The sequence below is a fragment of the Bombina bombina genome, chromosome 6, assembly GCF_027579735.1.
Source record: "Bombina bombina isolate aBomBom1 chromosome 6, aBomBom1.pri, whole genome shotgun sequence".
NCBI lineage: Eukaryota > Metazoa > Chordata > Amphibia > Anura > Bombinatoridae > Bombina > Bombina bombina.
The window spans coordinates 509,036,008-509,058,326 of NC_069504.1; the positions used below are offsets into that span (position 1 = coordinate 509,036,008).

A 22,319-nucleotide genomic window follows, 5' to 3' on the forward strand; every position below is an offset into this window, starting at 1 on the left:
ACGATATCACAGACACCTGCATTATATTTATTAATCCCTAATCTGCCGCTCCGGACACGGCCGCCACCTAAATTATACTTATGAACCCCTAATCTGCTGCCCCCAACATCGTCGACACCTACATTATATTTATTAACCCCTAATCTGCCGCCCATGATATCACAGACACCTGCATTATATTTATTAATCCCTAATCTGCCGCTCCGGACACGGCCGCCACCTAAATTATACTTATGAACCCCTAATCTGCTGCCCCCAACATCGTCGACACCTACATTATATTTATTAAACCCTAATCTGCCGCCCCCAATATCGCCACAACCTACCTACACTTATTAACCCCTAATTTGCCGTCCCCAACGTCGCCGCCACTATAATAAACATATTAACCCCTAGACTGCTGCACTCCCACCTCGCAAATATTAGTTAAATATTTGAACCCCTAATCTGCCGCCCCAACATCGCCGCCACTATACTAAATGTATTAACCCCTAAACCTAAGTCTAACCCTAACCCCCCCTAACTTAAATATAATTACAATAAATCTAAATAAAATTAATATTATTACCTAAATAATAACTATTTAGTAACTATTCTACCTAGTTAAAATAAATACAAACTTGCCTGTAAAATAAAAATAAACCCTAAACTAGCTACAATGTAACTATTAGTTATATTGTAGCTAGCTTAGGGTTTATTTTATAGGTAAGTATTTAGTTTTAAATAGGAATTATTTAGGTAATAATATTAATTTTTATTTTGATTTATTTAAATTATATTTAAGTTAGGGGGTGTTAGGGTTAGGGTTAGACTTAGGTTTAGGGGTTAATACATTTAGTATAGCGGCGGCGGCAGATTAGGGGTTAATAAATGTAGATAGGTGGCGGCGATGTTAGGGATGGCAGATTAGGGGTTAATAATATTTAACTAATGTTTGCAAGGCGGGAGTGCGGCGGTTTAGTGGTTAATATGTTTTATACAGTTGCGGTGATGTCCGGAGCGGCAGATTAGGGGTTAATAATTTTATTATAGTGTTTGTGATGCGGGAGGGCCTTGGTTTAGGGGTTAATAGGTAGTTTCTGGGTGTTAATGTACTTTTTAGCACTTTAGTTATGAGTTTTATGTTACGGCGTTGTACGATAAAACTCTTAACTACTGATTTTTAAATGCGTTAGGACTCTTGACGGGGTAGGCTGTACTGCTCACTTTTTGTCCTCCCAGGACAGACTCGTAATACCGGCGCTATGGAAGTCCCATAGAAAAAGACTTTACGAAGTTTACGTAAGTCATTTTGCGGTAAGGCCAAAAAAGTGTGCGGTGACCCTAAACCTTCAAGACTCGTAATACGAGCGGGCATAAAAAAGCAACGTTAGGACCTCTTAACGCTGCTTTTTTACCCTAACGCACAACTCGTAATCTAGCCGATAGTATTTTTAAATATATAGTCCTATATTATATATATATATCTGTATATATCTATACCTGTATATATTCATATAGATATATAGGTGTAGATATACTGTATATTTTATAAAAAAAATAATTATATATATATATATATATATATATATATAGAGAGAGAGAGAGTTCGATTTGGAAACGGCACACTCAAATTAAGCAGCCACCTGGTGCACTGCCATATAAACAAACAGCAAATAGTGATGTCACGAACCTAAAAATTTGCGTTCGCGAATGGCGGACACGAACCGAGCGAACCGGGCGAACCGCCATAGACTTCAATAGGCAGGCGAATTTTAAAACCCACAGGGACTCTTTCTGGCCACAATAGTGATGGAAAAGTTGTTTCAAGGGGACTAACACCTGGACTGTGGCATGCCGGAGGGGGATCCATGGCAAAACTCCCATGGAAAATTACATAGGTGATGCAGAGTCTGTTTTTAAGCCATAAAGGGCATACATCACCTAACATTGCTAAATTGTTTAGAATAATGTGCTTTAAAACATCAGGTATGATGTTGTATCGATCAGGTAGTGTAAGGGTTACGTCCGCTTCACAGTGACAGACCAAACTCCCCGTTTAAAGGGACAGTCTACACCAGAATTTTTATTGTTATAAAAGATAGATAATCCCTTTATTACCCATTTCCCAGTTTTGCATAACTAACACATTTATAATAATATACTTTTAACCTCTGTGATTATCTTGTATCTAAGCCTCTGCAAACTGCCCCTTTTTTCAGTTCTTTTGACAGACTTGCAGTCTAGCCAATCAGTGCCTGCTCCCAGATAACTTCTCGTGCACGAGCACAGTGTTATCTATATGAAATACGTGAACTAACACCCTCTAGTGGGGAAAAACTGTTAAAATGCAATCTGAAAGAGGTGGGCTTCAAGGTCTAAGAAATTAGCATATGAACCTCCTAGGTTAAGCTTTCAACTAAGAATACCAAGAGAACAAAGCAAAATTGGTGATAAAAGTAAATTGGAAAATTGTTTAAAATGACATGCTCTATCTGAATCATGAAAGTTTATTTTGGCCTAGACTATCCCTTTAACGCACCGCAAACAACCGCAAACAGTCTATTTGCACAACCACAAACTCCCCATTTGCACAAGGTTGGATACCAAGCTAGCCATGTCCCGTTCCTTGTCCTCACTGATGTCATTGAAGGTCTCTTCCTCCACCCAGCCACGTACAACACCAAGGGTCCCTGAAAGGTGACAACAAGCCCCCTGGGACGCCTGCTGTGTTTGGTCTTCCACCTCCTCAAAGCTACCTTCCTCCTCTGACTCCTCTTCTTCAGACTCCTCTCTCTGCGTTGCCTCTCTCTGCGTTATTATAAGGTGTGTTAAGTAGTACTATTCCTATCAGTGTAATCCCTGTTACGTCCCCTATCAGGGGACGTGTATATGGCATGGATTTTAGGAACCGGGAGATGGAAAAAGATGCTTGGTCGGTCCTCCAACTTCAAATTTGGGGCACTGCGCATGCAATCTACTGTGCCACCAGATATGAGTGGTGTGTTAAGTAGTACTATTCTGATCAGTTTAATCCCTGTTACGTCCCCTATCAGGGGACGTGTATATGGCATGGATATGTATATGGCATGGCCGAAACACAAGTGGCTGTCAGATAACAGTCCGGCCACGAGATAGATAGATTTGATAGATAGATAGATACATAGATTAGATAGATAGATCAATAGATGCAATAGATACATTTGATAGATACGATAGATAGATAGATAGATTTGATAGATAAATAGATAGATTTGATAGATAGATAATTTCCCAGACAGAGAATTACAAGACGTGTGGACTGGGACCCATGGTAAGGTTACCAGAGGCAGTTGCGGCGCCCGAGGCTCTGATTAGAACAGAGCACTCTGGAACGTATCTGCCCTCAGCCGAAATCGGAACATTCTTTAGCTTTCTGTCTGTCGGCCAAATGTCCGTCTGCCAAATGTCCCTCTGCATTTTGTCAGAGCACCGCGTGCAATCTACTGTGCCACCAGATATGAGTGGTGTGTTAAGTAGTACTATTCTGATCAGTTTAATCCCTGTTACGTCCCCTATCAGGGGACATGTATATGGCATGGATTTTAAGAACGGGGAGATGGAAAAAGATGCTTGGTCGGTCCTCCTACTTCAAATTTGGGGCACTGCGCGTGCAATCTACTGTGCCACCAGATATGAGTGGTGTGTTAAGTAGTACTATTCTGATCAGTTTAATCCCTGTTACGTCCCCTATCAGGGGACGTGTATATGGCATGGCCGAAACACAAGTGGCTGTCAGATAACAGTCCGGCCACGAGATAGATAGATTTGATAGATAGATACATAGATTAGATAGATAGATCAATAGATGCAATAGATACATTTGATAGATACGATAGATAGATAGATTTGATAGATAAATAGATATATTTGATAGATAGATAATTTCCAAGACAGAGAATTACAAGACGTGCGGTCTGGGACGTATCTGCCCTCAGCCGAAATCGGAAATTCTTTAGCTTTCTGTCTGTCGGCCAAATGTCCGTCTGCCAAATGTCCGTCTGCCAAATGTCCTTCTGCATTTTGTCAGAGCACCGCGTGCAATCTACTGTGCCACCAGATATGAGTGGTGTGTTAAGTAGTACTATTCTGATCAGTTTAATCCCTGTTACGTCCCCTGTCAGGGGACGTGTATATGGCATGGATTTTAGGAACCGGGAGATGGAAAAAGATGCTTGGTCGGTCCTCCTACTTCAAATTTGGGGCACTGCACGTGCAATCTACTGTGCCACCAGATATGAGTAGTGTGGTTTTTGAAGCCACAGTGCAGCACCAGAGGCCAGAAAAATTTGGCATGTACACATGCCTGAAAAATTAGGTATTGTTCAGAAAAATTGATGTTTGTTTCCCAGGATGAAAGTGCCCTAAAACATTGCGGCTTGAACCCTAGTTGGTGGCAGATAAGTCACGCAAGTCATCCGGCATTCGAAGATAAAATACAGCAGCGTGTGGACCATTTTTAGCCCAAGGCAGCTCATGTCATCAGGCCTTTTTTACTCGAATGTATCGCCCAATGTCAGTCCCTTCGGGATCCATCCCTCATTCATCTTAATAAAGGTGAGGTAATCTAGACTTTTTTGACCTAGGCGACTTCTTTTCTCAGTGACAATACCTCCTGCTGCACTGAAGGTCCTTTCTGACAGGACACTTGAAGCTGGGCAGGCCAGAAGTTCTATTGCAAATTGGGATAGCTCAGGCCACAGGTCAAGCCTGCACACCCAGTAGTCAAGGGGTTCATCGCTCCTCAGAGTCTCGAGATCTGCAGTTAAGGCGAGGTAGTCTGCTACCTGTCGGTCGAGTCGTTCTCTGAGGGTGGACCCCGAAGGGCTGTGGCGATGCATAGGAGTTAAAAAGCTCTGCATGTCCTCCATCAACAACACGTCTGCAAAGCGTCCTGTCCTTGCCGGCGTGGTCGTGGGAGTCGGAGGATTACTTTCACCTCTTCCCATGTTAGATTCCCGATGTGCTGTGGCATCACCCTTATACGCTGTGTAAAGCATACTTTTTAATTTATTTTGGAACTGCTGCATCAGCGGGCATAAAAAAGCAGCATTAGGACCTCTTAACACTGCTTTTTTACCCTAACGCACAACTCGTAATCTAGCCGATAGTATTTTTAAATATATAGTCCTATATTATATATATATATATATATATCTGTATATATCTATACCTGTATATATTCATATAGATATATAGGTGTAGATATACTGTATATTTTATAAAAAAAATAATTATATATATATATATATATATAGAGAGAGAGAGAGTTCGATTTGGAAACGGCACACTCAAATTAAGCAGCCACCTGGTGCACTGCCATATAAACAAACAGCAAATAGTGATGTCACGAACCTAAAAATTTGCGTTCGCGAATGGCGGACACGAACCGGGCGAACCGGGCGATGCGCCATAGACTTCAATAGGCAGGCGAATTTTAAAACCCACAGGGACTCTTTCTGGCCACAATAGTGATGGAAAAGTTGTTTCAAGGGGACTAACACCTGGACTGTGGCATGCCGGAGGGGGATCCATGGCAAAACTCCCATGGAAAATTACATAGGTGATGCAGAGTCTGTTTTTAAGCCATAAAGGGCATACATCACCTAACATTGCTAAATTGTTTAGAATAATGTGCTTTAAAACATCAGGTATGATGTTGTATCGATCAGGTAGTGTAAGGGTTACGTCCGCTTCACAGTGACAGACCAAACTCCCCGTTTAAAGGGACAGTCTACACCAGAATTTTTATTGTTATAAAAGATAGATAATCCCTTTATTACCCATTTCCCAGTTTTGCATAACTAACACATTTATAATAATATACTTTTAACCTCTGTGATTATCTTGTATCTAAGCCTCTGCAAACTGCCCCTTTTTTCAGTTCTTTTGACAGACTTGCAGTCTAGCCAATCAGTGCCTGCTCCCAGATAACTTCTCGTGCACGAGCACAGTGTTATCTATATGAAATACGTGAACTAACACCCTCTAGTGGGGAAAAACTGTTAAAATGCAATCTGAAAGAGGTGGGCTTCAAGGTCTAAGAAATTAGCATATGAACCTCCTAGGTTAAGCTTTCAACTAAGAATACCAAGAGAACAAAGCAAAATTGGTGATAAAAGTAAATTGGAAAATTGTTTAAAATGACATGCTCTATCTGAATCATGAAAGTTTATTTTGGCCTAGACTATCCCTTTAACGCACCGCAAACAACCGCAAACAGTCTATTTGCACAACCACAAACTCCCCATTTGCACAAGGTTGGATACCAAGCTAGCCATGTCCCGTTCCTTGTCCTCACTGATGTCATTGAAGGTCTCTTCCTCCACCCAGCCACGTACAACACCAAGGGTCCCTGAAAGGTGACAACAAGCCCCCTGGGACGCCTGCTGTGTTTGGTCTTCCACCTCCTCAAAGCTTCCTTCCTCCTCTGACTCCTCTTCTTCAGACTCCTCTCTCTGCGTTGCCTCTCTCTGCGTTATTATAAGTTGTGTTAAGTAGTACTATTCCTATCAGTGTAATCCCTGTTACATCCCCTATCAGGGGACGTGTATATGGCATGGATTTTAGGAACCGGGAGATGGAAAAAGATGCTTGGTCGGTCCTCCAACTTCAAATTTGGGGCACTGCGCATGCAATCTACTGTGCCACCAGATATGAGTGGTGTGTTAAGTAGTACTATTCTGATCAGTTTAATCCCTGTTACGTCCCCTATCAGGGGACGTGTATATGGCATGGATATGTATATGGCATGGCCAAAACACAAGTGGCTGTCAGATAACAGTCCGGCCACGAGATAGATAGATTTGATAGATAGATAGATAGATAGATAGATACATAGATTAGATAGATCAATAGATGCAATAGATACATTTGATAGATACGATAGATAGATAGATTTGATAGATAAATAGATAGATTTGATAGATAGATAATTTCCCAGACAGAGAATTACAAGACGTGTGGACTGGGACCCATGGTAAGGTTACCAGAGGCAGTTGCGGCGCCCGAGGCTCTGATTAGAACAGAGCACTCTGGAACGTATCTGCCCTCAGCCGAAATCGGAACATTCTTTAGCTTTCTGTCTGTCGGCCAAATGTCCGTCTGCCAAATGTCCCTCTGCATTTTGTCAGAGCACCGCATGCAATCTACTGTGCCACCAGATATGAGTGGTGTGTTAAGTAGTACTATTCTGATCAGTTTAATCCCTGTTACGTCCCCTATCAGGGGACATGTATATGGCATGGATTTTAAGAACGGGGAGATGGAAAAAGATGCTTGGTCGGTCCTCCTACTTCAAATTTGGGGCACTGCGCGTGCAATCTACTGTGCCACCAGATATGAGTGGTGTGTTAAGTAGTACTATTCTGATCAGTTTAATCCCTGTTACGTCCCCTATCAGGGGACGTGTATATGGCATGGCCGAAACACAAGTGGCTGTCAGATAACAGTCCGGCCACGAGATAGATAGATTTGATAGATAGATAGATACATAGATTAGATAGATAGATCAATAGATGCAATGGATACATTTGATAGATACGATAGATAGATAGATTTGATAGATAAATAGATATATTTGATAGATAGATAATTTCCAAGACAGAGAATTACAAGACGTGCGGTCTGGGACGTATCTGCCCTCAGCCGAAATCGGAAATTCTTTAGCTTTCTGTCTGTCGGCCAAATGTCCGTCTGCCAAATGTCCGTCTGCCAAATGTCCTTCTGCATTTTGTCAGAGCACCGCGTGCAATCTACTGTGCCACCAGATATGAGTGGTGTGTTAAGTAGTACTATTCTGATCAGTTTAATCCCTGTTACGTCCCCTGTCAGGGGACGTGTATATGGCATGGATTTTAGGAACCGGGAGATGGAAAAAGATGCTTGGTCGGTCCTCCTACTTCAAATTTGGGGCACTGCACGTGCAATCTACTGTGCCACCAGATATGAGTAGTGTGGTTTTTGAAGCCACAGTGCAGCACCAGAGGCCAGAAAAATTTGGCATGTACACATGCCTGAAAAATTAGGTATTGTTCAGAAAAATTGATGTTTGTTTCCCAGGATGAAAGTGCCCTAAAACATTGCGGCTTGAACCCTAGTTGGTGGCAGATAAGTCACGCAAGTCATCCGGCATTCGAAGATAAAATACAGCAGCGTGTGGACCATTTTTAGCCCAAGGCAGCTCATGTCATCAGGCCTTTTTTACTCTAATGTATCGCCCAATGTCAGTCCCTTCGGGATCCATCCCTCATTCATCTTAATAAAGGTGAGGTAATCTAGACTTTTTTGACCTAGGCGACTTCTTTTCTCAGTGACAATACCTCCTGCTGCACTGAAGGTCCTTTCTGACAGGACACTTGAAGCTGGGCAGGCCAGAAGTTCTATTGCAAATTGGGATAGCTCAGGCCACAGGTCAAGCCTGCACACCCAGTAGTCAAGGGGTTCATCGCTCCTCAGAGTCTCGAGATCTGCAGTTAAGGCGAGGTAGTCTGCTACCTGTCGGTCGAGTCGTTCTCTGAGGGTGGACCCCGAAGGGCTGTGGCGATGCATAGGAGTTAAAAAGCTCTGCATGTCCTCCATCAACAACACGTCTGCAAAGCGTCCTGTCCTTGCCGGCGTGGTCGTGGGAGTCGGAGGATTACTTTCACCTCTTCCCATGTTAGATTCCCGTTGTGCTGTGGCATCACCCTTATACGCTGTGTAAAGCATACTTTTTAATTTATTTTGGAACTGCTGCATCATTTCCGACTTGCGGTAATTCGGTAACATTTCAGGCACTTTATGCTTATACCGGGGGTCTAGTAGCGTGGACACCCAGTACAGGTCGTTCTCCTTCAGCTTTTTTATACAAGGGTCCCTCAACAGGCACAACAGCATGAAAGACCCCATTTGCACAAGGTTGGATGCCGAGCTACTCATGTCCCGTTCCTCATCCTCAGTGATCTCACTGAAGGTATCTTCTTCCCCCCAGCCACGTACAACACCACGGGTACCAGATAGGTGACAACGAGGACCCTGGGATGCCTGTTGTGGTTGGTCTTCCTCCTCCTCCTCAAAGCCACATTCCTCCTCTGACTCCTCTTCCTCACAATCCTCTTCCAGCGTTGCCGCTGGTCCAGCAAGCGATGCTGATAAGGCTGTTTCTGGTGGTGATGGTGACCACAACTCTTCCTCTTCCTCTTCATGCTCATCTACAGCCTGATCCAGCACTCTTCGCAGGGCACGCTCCAGGAAGAAAACAAATGGTATGATGTCGTTGATGGTGCCTTCGGTGCGACTGACTAGGTTTGTCACCTCCTCAAAAGGACGCATGAGCCTACAGGCATTGCGCATGAGCGTCCAGTAATGTGGCAAAAAAATTCCCAGCTCCGCAGAGGCTGTCCTAGCACCCCGGTCATACAAATACTCGTTAACGGCTTTTTCTTGTTGGAGCAGGCGGTCGAACATTAGGAGTGTTGAATTCCAACGTGTCGGGCTGTCGCAAATCAAGCGCCTCACTGGTATGTTGTTTCACCTCTGGATATCTGAAAAGTGCGCCATGGCCGTGTAGGAACGACTGAAATGGCCACACACCTTCCTGGCCTGCTTCGGGAAGTCCTGTAAGCCTGGGTACTTATGCACAAAGCGTTGTACTATCAGATTACACACATGTGCCATGCACGGCATATGTGTCAACTTGCCCAATTTCAATGCCGTCACCAAATTACTTCCGTTGTCAGAAACCACTTTGCCGATCTCCAGTTGGTGCGGAGTCAGCTACTGATCCACCTGTGCGTTCAGGGCGGACAGGAGTACTGGTCCGGTTTGACTCTCTGCTTTCAGGCAAGTCAACCCCAAAACGGCGTGACACTGCCGTATCCGGGATGTGGAATAGTACCTGGGGAGCTGGGGGGGTGCCGTTGATGTGGAGCAAGACGCAGCAGCAGAAGAGGACTCAGCCGAGGAGGTTATGGAAGAGGATGGAGTAGGAGTAGAGGAGGTGGCAGCAGGCCTGCCTGCAAGTCGTGGCAGTGTCACCAACTTCTCTGCAGAGCCACGCATTCCATGCTTGGCAGCCGTCAGCAGGTTTACCCAATGCGCAGTGTAGGTGATATACCTGCCCTGACCATGCTTTGCAGACCAGCTATCAGTGGTCAGATGGACCCTTGCCCCAACACTGTGTGCCAGACATGCCATTACTTCCTTTCGCACAATCGAGTACAGGTTGGGGATTGCCTTTTGTGCAAAGAAATTTCGGCCGGGTACCTTCCACTGTGGCGTCCCAATAGCTACAAATTTTTTGAACGCCTCAGACTCCACCAGCTTGTATGGTAAAAGCTGGCGGGCTAAGAGTTCAGACAAGCCAGCTGTCAGACGCCGGGCAAGGGGGTGACTTTGTGACATTGGCTTCTTACGCTCAAACATGTCCTTGACAGACACCTGACTGTGGGCAGATGAGCAGGAAATGCTCCGGAAGAGAGACGGAGTGGCGGATGGTTGAGAGGGGGCAAGGAGGACAGCAGTGGTTGACGTGGCTGGAGATGTTGGACCAGGAGGAGGATGGCGGCTTTGAGTTTGTGTGCTGCTTGTACTCATGTGTTGATCCCATAGGCGTTTGTGATGTGCGATCATGTGCCTTCGCAAAGCAGTTGTACCTAGGTGGGTGTTGGACTTCCCACGACTCAGTTTCTTTTGGCACAGGTTGCAAATGGCATTGCTGTTGTCAGAGGCAGACACACAAAAAAAATGCCACACTGCTGAGCTCTGCGATGACGGCATTCTGGTGGTGGCAACAGCATGTGTTGATTGGCGTGCTGTCTGGCTGACCCCGGGTGCCGATGCATGCTGTCTGACTGTGCCACTAGCTCCTTGCGACCACCTCCCCCTGCTTCCAACTCGTCTCCTCCTCCTCCTCTCTGTCTCCCCATCTGAACTTTCCCCCTGTTCTTTTTCTCTTCTAGTGGGCACCCATGTGACATCCATGGACGCATCGTCATCATCAACCGCTTCACTTGTATCTGACAAATCAACAAAGGAAGCAGCAGCGGGTACAACATCATCATCATCACACCGTACGTCCATGTCTGTAATGCTGCCTGACTGAGACATATCACTGTTATCTACATCCTCTGTCAATGATGGTTGCTCATCACTCATTTCTTCCAACTGATGTGTAAATAACTCCTCTGACAGATCAAGTGAAGCTGCTGTGGTGCTAGTGTTGGTGGTGGCAGCAGGCGGGTGAGTGGTAACTTGAGAGGTGCCCGAAGATAAGCTGGAGGAGGATGGTACGTCAAGGTTCGGAGCGGAAGCTATAGAAGATTGGGTGTCCTGTGTTAAAAAGTCAACTATGTCCTCAGAACTTTTCGAGTTCATGGTACATGGCCTCTGAACACTGGGCATTATTGTAGGGCCAAAGGGAATCACAGCACCACGACCACAACGGCACCTGCGGGGTGGCCTGCCTCTGCCTGTCATTTTTTTTTAATGTACACTTACACTACTATTAAACAAGATATGAGTGGTGGCACTGGGCAAGTGGGCACAGTTTACGCTGTGAGCCTGACACAAAAAAGCAGACTGATGTTTCACAGTCCAAAAAGTTTTTTTTGTTTTAAATGTATACTTACACTACTATTAAACAAGATATGAGTGGTGGCACTGGGCAAGTGGGCACAGTATACTCTGTGAGCCTGACACAAAAAAGCAGACTGATGTTTCACAGTCCAAAAAGTTTTTTTGTTTTAAATGTACACTTACACTACTATTAAACAAGATATGAGTGGTGGCACTGGGCAAGTGGGCACAGTATATGCTGTGAGCCTGACACAAAAAAGCAGACTGATGTTTCACAGTCCAAAAAGTTTTTTTTTAAAAATGTACACTTACACTACTATTAAACAAGATATGAGTGGTGGCACTGGGCAAGTGGGCACAGTATACGCTGTGAGCTGGACACAAAAAAGCAGACTGATGTTTCACAGTCCAAAAAGTTTTTTTTGTTTTAAATGTACACTTACACTACTATTAAACAAGATATGAGTGGTGGCACTGGGCAAGTGGGCACAGTATACGCTGTGAGCCTGACACAAAAAATCAGACTGATGTTTCACAGTCAAAAAAGTTTTTTGTTTTTTTTAAATGTACACTTACACTACTATTAAACAAGATATGAGTGGTGGCACTGGGCAAATGGGCACAGTATACGCTGCAAGCCTGACACAAAAAAGCAGACTGATGTTTCACAGTCCAAAAAGTTTATTTTGTTTTAAATGTACACTTACACTACTATTAAACAAGATATGAGTGGTGGCACTGGGCAAGTGGGCACAGTATACGCTGTGAGCCTGACACAAAAAAGCAGACTGATGTTTCACAGTCCAAAAAGTTTATTTTGTTTTAAATGTACACTTACACTACTATTAAACAAGATATGAGTGGTGGCACTGGGCAAGTGGGCACAGTATATGCTGTGAGCCTGGCACACATGCTGGCAGGCAGGCAACTGCAATTAGATTACACAAGCAGACTGATGTTTCACAGTCAAAAAAGTAGTTTTTTTTTAAATTTACACTACTGTTATCCAGATATGAGTGGTGGCACTGGGCAAGTGGCTTGGCAGGCAGGCAACTGCAATTAGATTACACAGGAAGGGGAATATGTTAGCGCTCGCGATATCCTAACTTTGGCTTTTTGCGTGCATCAGGTTAGCGTGCAAGCAAAAAGTTTTACTTTAAAATTGTTATGAGCGCTACCCGCAGTTAGCACCTGAGCATTAAATACTACTCCACTTGAAATCTGGCCCTAACTGTTTTGAATACATTCTAAAATAAATGATAATTTATCATTAAATCCCTTTTGGCATATGAAAGTACAATTATAAAACCTAGTTGTTTCATTCTGTAGATTACTGTGTCTTACATTATATCATGTTCTGCTTCTTACCAGGTCTCCCCAAGGCTGCCATTGTGACACAAGGACGACTTTTGATAAGCTCATCTTTATCTACATTATCTGGTGTTACCTCAACGGATGTGTTGTACATTACTCTGCCTCTTTACCACAGCGCTGCCCTAATGATAGGGATTCGTGGATGCATTGATAAAGGTAATAACAAATATACTGCTATAAAAGAGTCAATAACAATAGCAGGAAATCCATATGTTGTGCAATGTGAGATAGGTATGGGATCATAGATGTTTACCTTTACTGTTAGTCACCCTACTTGTATTTGAAATGCCTCTCACTTTATAAAACATTATGCTGCAGTTATATGTACGATTTAGCAAGATGTTCCAGCTTCTCAAATAGGAAAAATAAGTATATTTGTACATGTAAAAGTATTTTTTTTGTTTGACTTATAAGAATAATGGTACTGTAGATTTTCCATTGAGTTAAAAATTAAACACAGTGTTATCATGGAACATATCAATATGCGAAGAGCAGAATGGTATAATTTCCAGATGATAGGTAAACTAACAAACATGCAAAAAAAAAAAAAAAAAAAAAAAAAAAAAGTTAAAAAAGTTTAATGAAAATTGTAAGTAGATAGTTCTAGTTACATATTAAAACAATTAAACAAAGGAACGTTAGGTGAAGTTTATAGGTGAAGTGTATTTGTATACATGATATGTCTTCACATTAGGAAAATCTCCCTAGTCATTCTGAAGAGCACAGTATTAAGAAATATGGCAGCAACCCTTCCAAGATGTTGCCAACAGAAAATAAATGGTTCTGAGCATGGTTATCTTGGGAAGGTCACCATGATATTTCTAAGGAAATATGGTGAGAATAATCAAAACACGATGGGCTAGATTACAAGTGGAGCGCTAATTTATTGTGTGCCCTTCAAATGGGCAAATTCGCCCGTTTACAGGCATGGGATAAATAACCAGCCATTACAATTAGCGCTCAACAAAATTAACCAGATCCCCAATTGCCCCCAAAATAACATGTGAGGTCCCTTTTAAAAAAAATAATAATAAATGTTTCTATATGTATGTTTCTTTCATGTAATTAGCAAGAGTCAATGAGCTAGTGACGTATGGGATATACATTCCTACCAGGAGGGGCAAAGTTTCCCAAACCTCAAAATGCCTATAAATACACCCCTCACCACACCCACAAATCAGTTTTACAAACTTTGCCTCCTGTGGAGGTGGTGAAGTAAGTTTGTGCTAGATTCTACGTTGATATGCGCTCCGCAGCAGGTTGGAGCCTGGTTTTCCTCTCAGCGTGCAGTGAATGTCAGAGGGATGTGAAGAGAGTATTGCCTATTTTGAATTCAATGATCTCCTTCTACGGGGTCTATTTCATAGGTTCTCTGTTATCGGTCGTAGAGATTAATCTCTTACCTCCCTTTTCAGATCGACGATATACTCTTATATATACCATTACCTCTACTGATTCTCGTTTCAGTACTGGTTTGGCTTTCTACTACATGTAGATGAGTGTCCTGGGGTAAGTAAGTCTTATTTTCTGTGACACTCTAAGCTATGGTTGGGCATTTTTATATAAAGTTCTAAATATATGTGTTTAAACATTTATTTGCCTTGATTCAGGATGTTCAACGTTCCTTATTTTCAGACAGTCAGTTTCATATTTGGGATAATGCATATGAATAATTCAATTTTTCCTTACCTTAAAATTTGACTTTTTTTCCTGCGGGCTGTTAGGCTCGCGGGGGCTGAAAATGCTTCATTTTATTGCGTCATTCTTGGCGCGGACTTTCTTGGCGCAAAAATTTTCTTGTCATTGACGTTTTTGCGCCAAAAAATGTCGCCGTTACCAGATGTGGCGCCATTTTTGGCGCCAAAAGCATTTAGGCGCCAAATAATGTGGGCGGCTTTTTTGGCGCTAAAAAATTTGAGCGTCATTGTTGTCTCCACAATATTTAAGTCTCATTATTTATTGCTTCTGGTTGCTAGAAGCTTGTTCATTGTCATTTTTTTCCCATTCCTGAAACTGTCATTTAAGGAATTTGATCAATTTTGCTTTATATGTTGTTTTTTCTATTACATATTGCAAGATGTCTCAGATGGACTCTGAATCAGAAGCCACTTCTGGAAAAACGCTTAACTGAGTTTCAGTTCTTCCAAAGCTAAGTTCATTTATTTTAAATGTTATAAATGTTTATCTTTAGCTATGGTTTGTAATAAGTTATTATGTTATACTTTTACATGCGGAATCCATTAGTATTTATGCTTTATATATTTTCTTACAAGAAATATTTAGAAGACTTATAAGAAATATTTTTCTGATTCTATGTTAAAGGCTTTGTCTGACTTTGTGCCTTCTAATAAAATTTTTAGGTCTTTTTTCACTTCTTTTTTAATTATTGAAGTTTCAAATGACCAACAACATACTGATTTATCCTTCTCTGATGATGTTTTTTTCTCTTTCAGAAATTTTCTTCATCAGATATTGACACTAACAAATCTACTTTTTTATTATTTTTCTATTATTAAAGTACATTTGTTCTTTGTTGAAAAGGTGTTGATTATTTTGGATATTAAGGTAACTAGTTCTTTAAGACTAGCTGACATTATTTCTGCCTATTTATTTCTTCTGTGTTTTCAGAGGTTTTCTTTCCAATTCCCTATACTAGGGAATGGGATAGGCTGAGAATTTTCTTTTATTCCTTCTTCAAAGGTTTTAAACTATATTCTTTGCCAGCAGTTAAACTCAATTTGGAGGGTTCTCCAATTTATTGGGGCTATCTCTAATTCTACTAATTATGCTATTGTTTCTATAGCAAAATAGTATTTATTTTCCTTTAGATAGTTGTATCTTATTTATGGAAAATTATTTAGTTTCAGGTACTTTTCTTGGTCCTGTGATTTATTTGGATATTGCAATTGCTTCTTTTTCTCTGTTTACTTTAAGATCAAGTATCAGATTATGATTTATTTTAGCATTGTTAAAGGGACAACATTTACTAGACTAAGTGCTGTTGCATTTGTCTTGTTGTTTTGCATTTATTGATTATGCAAGTCCACTGTATTGGCTGGTCCTTTAAACTGGACTATCATGCTAATAATTTCATTTGTGTCTTCATTTTATTGAATATTTTCGCAAATGAGGGTTAATCTATGTCTTTAGCTTTTTTAGCTAGAAGAATTTTGTGATTTAAAAAAAAAATAAAAAAATCCATATTTCTTTTGTTCTAAGATAATCAATTATTTGTTTTATAATTGGATTCAATTCTTAACTGTTACTCTGGGCTTCAAGGTTGAGTTCTAAGACTAAAACTTTAAGCTTATACTGGTTTGGTTGTTCTTATTAAGGAACGAATTCCTGAGTTCTTTCCCAAGTAACATGTCTATAATTGGAGTTCCAAATCAGCTCCCTAATTTTGCGATGTACGTGCCGTATTCCAGCTTGGCTGGTAAGGGGCAGGTTAAGGCTTCTTTGAAATTTATTTTGTCCAAATTTCTTTGATTTTATTCCAGTAAGGCTAACACTTTCTTTAACTGTGTTTCTGTCCTATATATTTTGGGTACTGTTGAAGCATGGCTGGGCACCCATGGGGTTCAAGCGCTGCTCAGACCTGGAATTTTCTGGGGTATTTCTTCCAGTTCCTTTTGAGGAACCGGGTTTTGGAGTTTTATTCAAACTATTTTGCCTTTTTATGGTCATTGATAGCATTATTTGTTTTCATTAGATACAATAAATGCATATTTTCATTTTTCTGTTTTCATTCAGATTATTTTCTGAGGATGCGGAATCTCATATGATTCACTTACTCTTCAGGACATAGTTAGAGGATCTTCTTTTCAAAAGCTCTTGATTCCTCACACAAGAGTCACCTTTTTTAGGTTTCCAGATAGTTTGTGTCACTGTCCTTGTCTCTATCAGACAAGGGATAATGTTATTGGGTTCCGTCTATCGGTACCTTTAGTCTCTATTATTTCCTTCAGTTGCTATATATGCATAGAAGTTTTAGGTCTTATGGCCACAGCATTGGATTCAATTCCCTTTGCTCATTTTCACTAGAAAGAACCTTTCCAGTCTTTTATAAGTGTTGTTTCTTCAAGAACATGGTTGGAGGATCAATTTTCCAAAAAATTTGTTTGATTCCTCAGACAAGGGTAACCTTTTCCTGATAGATTCAGTGTTCTTGATTCTGTCTCTGACGGACAAGAGGCGTCTGAAATTGGTTTCAGCTTATCAAAACCTTCAGTCTCAATCTTTCCCTTCGGTAGCCTTATGCATGGAAATTCTAGGTCTTATGACTGCTGCATTGGACGTGATCCCCTTTGCTCGTTTTCACATGCGACCTCTTCAGCTCTGTATGCTGAACCAGTGGTGCAGGGATTATACAAAGATATCTCAATTAATATCTTTAAAACCGATTGTTCGACACTCTCTGACGTGGTGGACAGACCACCATCGTTTAGTTCAGGGGGCTTCTTTTGTTCTTCCAACCTAGACTGTGATCTCAACAGATGCAAGTCTGACAGGTTGGGGAGCTGTATGGGGGTTTCTGTCAGCACAAGGGGTTTGGGAATCTCAGGAGGTGAGATTACCAATCAACATTTTTGGAACTCCGTGCAATTTTCAGAGCTCTTCAGTCGTGGCCTCTTCTAAAGAGAGAGTCGTTCATTTGTTTCTAGACGGACGATGTCACAACCGTGGCATATGTCAATCATCAAGGAGGAACTCACAGTCCTCTGGCTATGAAAGAAGTCTCTCGAATACTTGTATGGGCGGAATCCAGCTCCTGTCTAATTTCTGCGGTTCATATCCCAGGTATAGACAATTGGGAAGCGGATTATCTCAGTCGCCAAACGCTACATCCGGGCGAATGGTTTCTTAACCCAGAGGTATTTCTTCAGATTTGTTCAAATATGGGGACTTCCAGAAATAGATCTGATGGCTTCTCATCTAAACAAGAAGCTTCCCAGGTATCTGTCCAGATCCAGGGATCCTCAGGCGGAAGCAGTGGATGTATTATCACTTCCTTGGAAGTACCATCCTGCTTATATCTTTCCACCTATAGTTCTTTTTCCAAGATTCTAAAGGAACGTTTGTTTATTCTGCTGGTGGCTCCAGCATGGCCTCACAGGTTTTGGTATGCGGATCTTGTCCGGATGGCCACTTGCCAACCGTGGACTCTTCCGTTAAGACCAGACCTTCTATCGAAAGGTCCTTTTTTTCCATCAGGTTCTCAAATCCTTAAATTTGAAGGTATGGAGATTGAACGCTTGATTCTCAGTCATAGAGGTTTCTCTGACTCTGTGATTAATACTATGTTACAGGCTCGTAAAACTGTATCTAGGAAGATATATTATCGAGTCTGGAAGATTTACATTTCTTGGTGTTTTTCTCATCATTTTTCTTGGCATTCTTTTAGAATTCCTAGAATTTTACAGTTTCTTCAGGATGGTTTGGATAAGGTTTGTCTATCAGTTCCTTGAAAGGTCAAATCTCTGCTCTTTATGTTCTTTTTCACAGAAAGATTGCTAGTCTTCCTGATATTCATTGTTTTGTACAAGCTTTGGCTCGTATAAAACCTGTTATTAAGTCAATCTCTCCTCCTTGGAGTTTGAATTTGGTTCTGGGGGCTCTTCAAACTCCTCCGTTTGAACCTATGCATTCGCTGGACATTAAATTACTTTCTTGGAAAGTTTTGTTTCTTTTGGCCATCTCTTCTGCTAGAAGAGTTTCTGAATTATCTGCTCTTTCTTGTGAGTCTCCTTTTCTGATTTTTCATCAGGATAAGGCGGTGTTGCGAACTTCTTTTACATTTTTTCCTAAGGTTGTGAATTCTAACAACATTAGTAGAGAAATTGTGGTTCCTTCATTGTGTCCTAATCCTAAGAATTCTAAGGAAAAGTCGTTGCATTCTTTGGATGTAGTTAGAGCTTTGAAATTTTATGTTGAAGCTACTAAGGATTTCCGAAAGACTTCTAGTCTATTTGTTATCTTTTCCGGTTCTAGGAAAGGTCAGAAGGCTTCTGCCATTTCTTTGGCATCTTGGTTAAAATCTTTGTTTCATCATGCCTATGTCGAGTCGGGTAAATCTCCGCCTCAAAGGATTACAGCTCATTCTACTAGGTCAGTTTCTACTTCCTGGGCGTATAGGAATGAAGCTTCAGTTGATCAGATTTGCAAAGCAGCCACTTGGTCTTCTTTGCATACTTTTACTAAATTCTACCATTTTGATGTGTTTTCTTCTTCTGAAGCAGTTTTTGGTAGAAAAGTACTTCAGGCAGCTGTTTCAGTTTGATTCTTCTGCTTATAATTTCAGTTTTTTTCATTATAAGATTTAAACTTTATTTTGGGTGTGGATTTTTTTCAGCCGGAATTGGCTGTCTTTATTTTATCCCTCCCTCTCTAGTGACTCTTGCATGGAAGATCCACATCTTGGGTAGTCATTATCCCATACGTCACTAGCTCATGGACTCTTGCTAATTACATGAAAGAAAACATAATTTATGTAAGAACTTACCTGATAAATTCATTTCTTTCATATTAGCAAGAGTCCATGAGGCCCACCCTTTTTTGTGGTGGTTATGATTTTTTTGTATAAAGCACAATTATTCCAATTCCTTATTTTTTATGCTTTCGCACTTTTTTCTTATCACCCCACTTCTTGGCTATACGTTAAACTGATTTGTGGGTGTGGTGAGGGGTGTATTTATAGGCATTTTGAGGTTTGGGAAACTTTGCCCCTCCTGGTAGGAATGTATATCCCATACGTCACTAGCTCATGGACTCTTGCTAATATGAAAGAAATGAATTTATCAGGTAAGTTCTTACATAAATTATGTTATATATATATATATATATATAGATAGATAGATAGATAGATAGATAGATAGATAGATAGATAGATATTTAAACTGCACTAAGTAGTTTTTGGGGGCTAAAGTTGGCAGGTGTGGGGTGTTAGAAAAAAAAATGGCAATGAAAAGTGCCTTTACATTGCGGTCTATGGGGACTGTGTGTTCAGTTTATATATATATTATTTAAATGTAGCAGATTTAAATGTATAAGCTTATATACATATATATTTATGTGTTAATATGTGTATATATACATATTAAAACATACATATATATGTATATAAGCATATACATTTAAATCTGCTGCCCATCGCTGCGTGACTTGCCCCCTTCGCTATACTAGTTTTCATGCCGTGTATGAAAGCATGAGAACGAGGCTCCCATTGGAGCCTATGGAAGCGCGCTCTCATGAGCACAATGCTTCCATGCAATGGGAACGCGTGCAATGTGAACCTCACTTGTCATACCAGCGCATATTTACATGCGCTGGTAGTACTAAGTTGAGCGCAATTATCGCTTTCGTGGAAGTGATATTTTGCGCTCAACTTGTAATCTAGCCCAATATCAGGTATTACTTTTTGCAGAACACACAAATATTCCTTACATATAGATGTTAAACTGTGTATTACTAGCAGATAAGAGGATAAATTAACTATGTGTATTCGTGTAATGACCTATGTACCAATTTGCTGAAGACTCTGGACATGAATTCAGTGTATGTGACCAAACTAATTTAAATCCTAATAAATTAAATTGACGATATGAGAATTAGTACACAGCTGAAGAAATGTTATACATGATTAAATTCTAAACCAAACTGGTTGAAAAAGGAGCAATGAGCTATCTTAATCCAAAATGCACACATCAATGGTTTCTCACGCAGATTAGCAGTTCTATACAAATACACAAAGAGTTGATCATTATTTTGTTGTAAGGACAGCTTTAAAGTTAACATACTATCACATTTTCCATTAGATCTTCAAAATAATTGACTTGGCTGGATGGAAATTCCAAATAAATTGTGCTTATGGTAGCCAACAATTGAAATCCTACCCTAATCCATGTATTACTACCTTGTATGAATGTGTTGTAGGCGTTGGCACTGAGTTGTAAATGGAAAAAAAAGCAGCGCCCTCTAATAAACAGTTCCCTCTAATGTGTGCACAAAAGAAAACTAAAAAAAGTCAAGAAAATAAGAATAAAATTATGAGACAACCCAGTCAGTGTTGAATTAGTGAGACACAACAGCAAGACAACATTCTTCCCAGGGCAATTGCATCTTTTTGAATCCCATATGCTGAGTCACTCATGTGAAAAATCCCTTCAGTGCTCAAGATTATCTTCGAAAGCCCACGTGTTGTGTGTCACACTCTGCAGATCGGGTTCAGGGAAGAGTAGTCAGAAAACAAAAAAGTTAAGTTTACCAGATAAGCTGTCTGATCCTTCTTCTAAACACAAGAGATCCAAAAGAGAGGTCAGGAGACAAGCTGGGTGCAGGAGCCAGAAGATACACCAGAATATCTTGTATAAAGGTACAGATCAGAGGCACAAACAGAGTGTATTCCACAATGTCAGGACAGGGAGTGGTCTGTGAGGCTGCCTTAAATAGCAGTGCTGATTGCAAAATGACCTACAGCTGGCAAGTGCAGTTAGCAGCACAAAGAAACTCTCAGTCTGAGCCAGAGCACTCCAGTAGTGCAAACAGAGCAACAGGCTGAGAGAGAACCAGCAACAGAGGTCCAAGGTTCAATCTTGGGCAAGGACGCCCTCTGGGCAGCTTTTGACTTTTCCTTAACTAGCATGCAAAAATACAGTCTGTGGTATGACCTAGGATGAAAATCTCATCTGTACATGATCCTGACAGAGAGCTGCAATGAATTTATTATACATAGTAACATAGTAGATGAGGTTGAAAAAAGACCATTGGGTTCAACCTATCTTAATATATTTACGATAAAATGTCCAGTTGAGCTTAAATGAATCCCATTAAAACAAAGGTGACCCATTTAACACAAGTAATCATATCCCTGAACTCTGTTTCTAGCCAGAAATGTATCTAAACCATTTTTAAATGTATCTAAGGTTTTGGCATTTACTACTTCCTTAGGTAATGAGTTCCACAATTTGATTGTGCTTACAGTAAAAAAAAAGCTGAAAAAAATGTGTGTCCTGAGGCTTGGATTTTGATTGTATTTTGATTTGGACCATTTAAACCAGCAAGGCAGATGATTCGAACTGACATGACTTCATCTACAGACTGCATTATTTATTATTGGATGCATATGGTAGTAGCAAATGGTTCCTAAGCTAACTTAAAGTTTAAGTATACTGGAAGCTGTATTTGGTGTCTCTTCAGGGGCTTTCTCTGGCTTTTCCTTAGAAATAAGCTTTGCAGAAGAAGTACCATTAGTGGTCTTAGAGATCTCACTGGGCAAAAAGACATTACAAGGCCATTTGCTCCACAATAGAAATTGAGTCTTGGTGACCTCCTTTTGACAATTTCTGCAGCTGGGAGTGGATCGTGTGGGGATT

At 40.9% G+C, this 22,319-nt stretch overlaps 1 protein-coding gene across 1 annotated transcript in view; it reads left to right on the top strand.

The window, feature by feature from the left end:
* The window catches only part of LOC128663195 (long-chain fatty acid transport protein 2), a 215,405-nt gene that overhangs the window by 112,235 nt on the left and 80,851 nt on the right, over window positions 1-22,319 (top strand). The window contains exon 3 of the mRNA XM_053717404.1: window positions 12,946-13,104. Coding sequence (XP_053573379.1) covers window positions 12,946-13,104 — 159 coding nt within the window. The remainder of the gene's footprint in view (window positions 1-12,945; window positions 13,105-22,319) is intronic.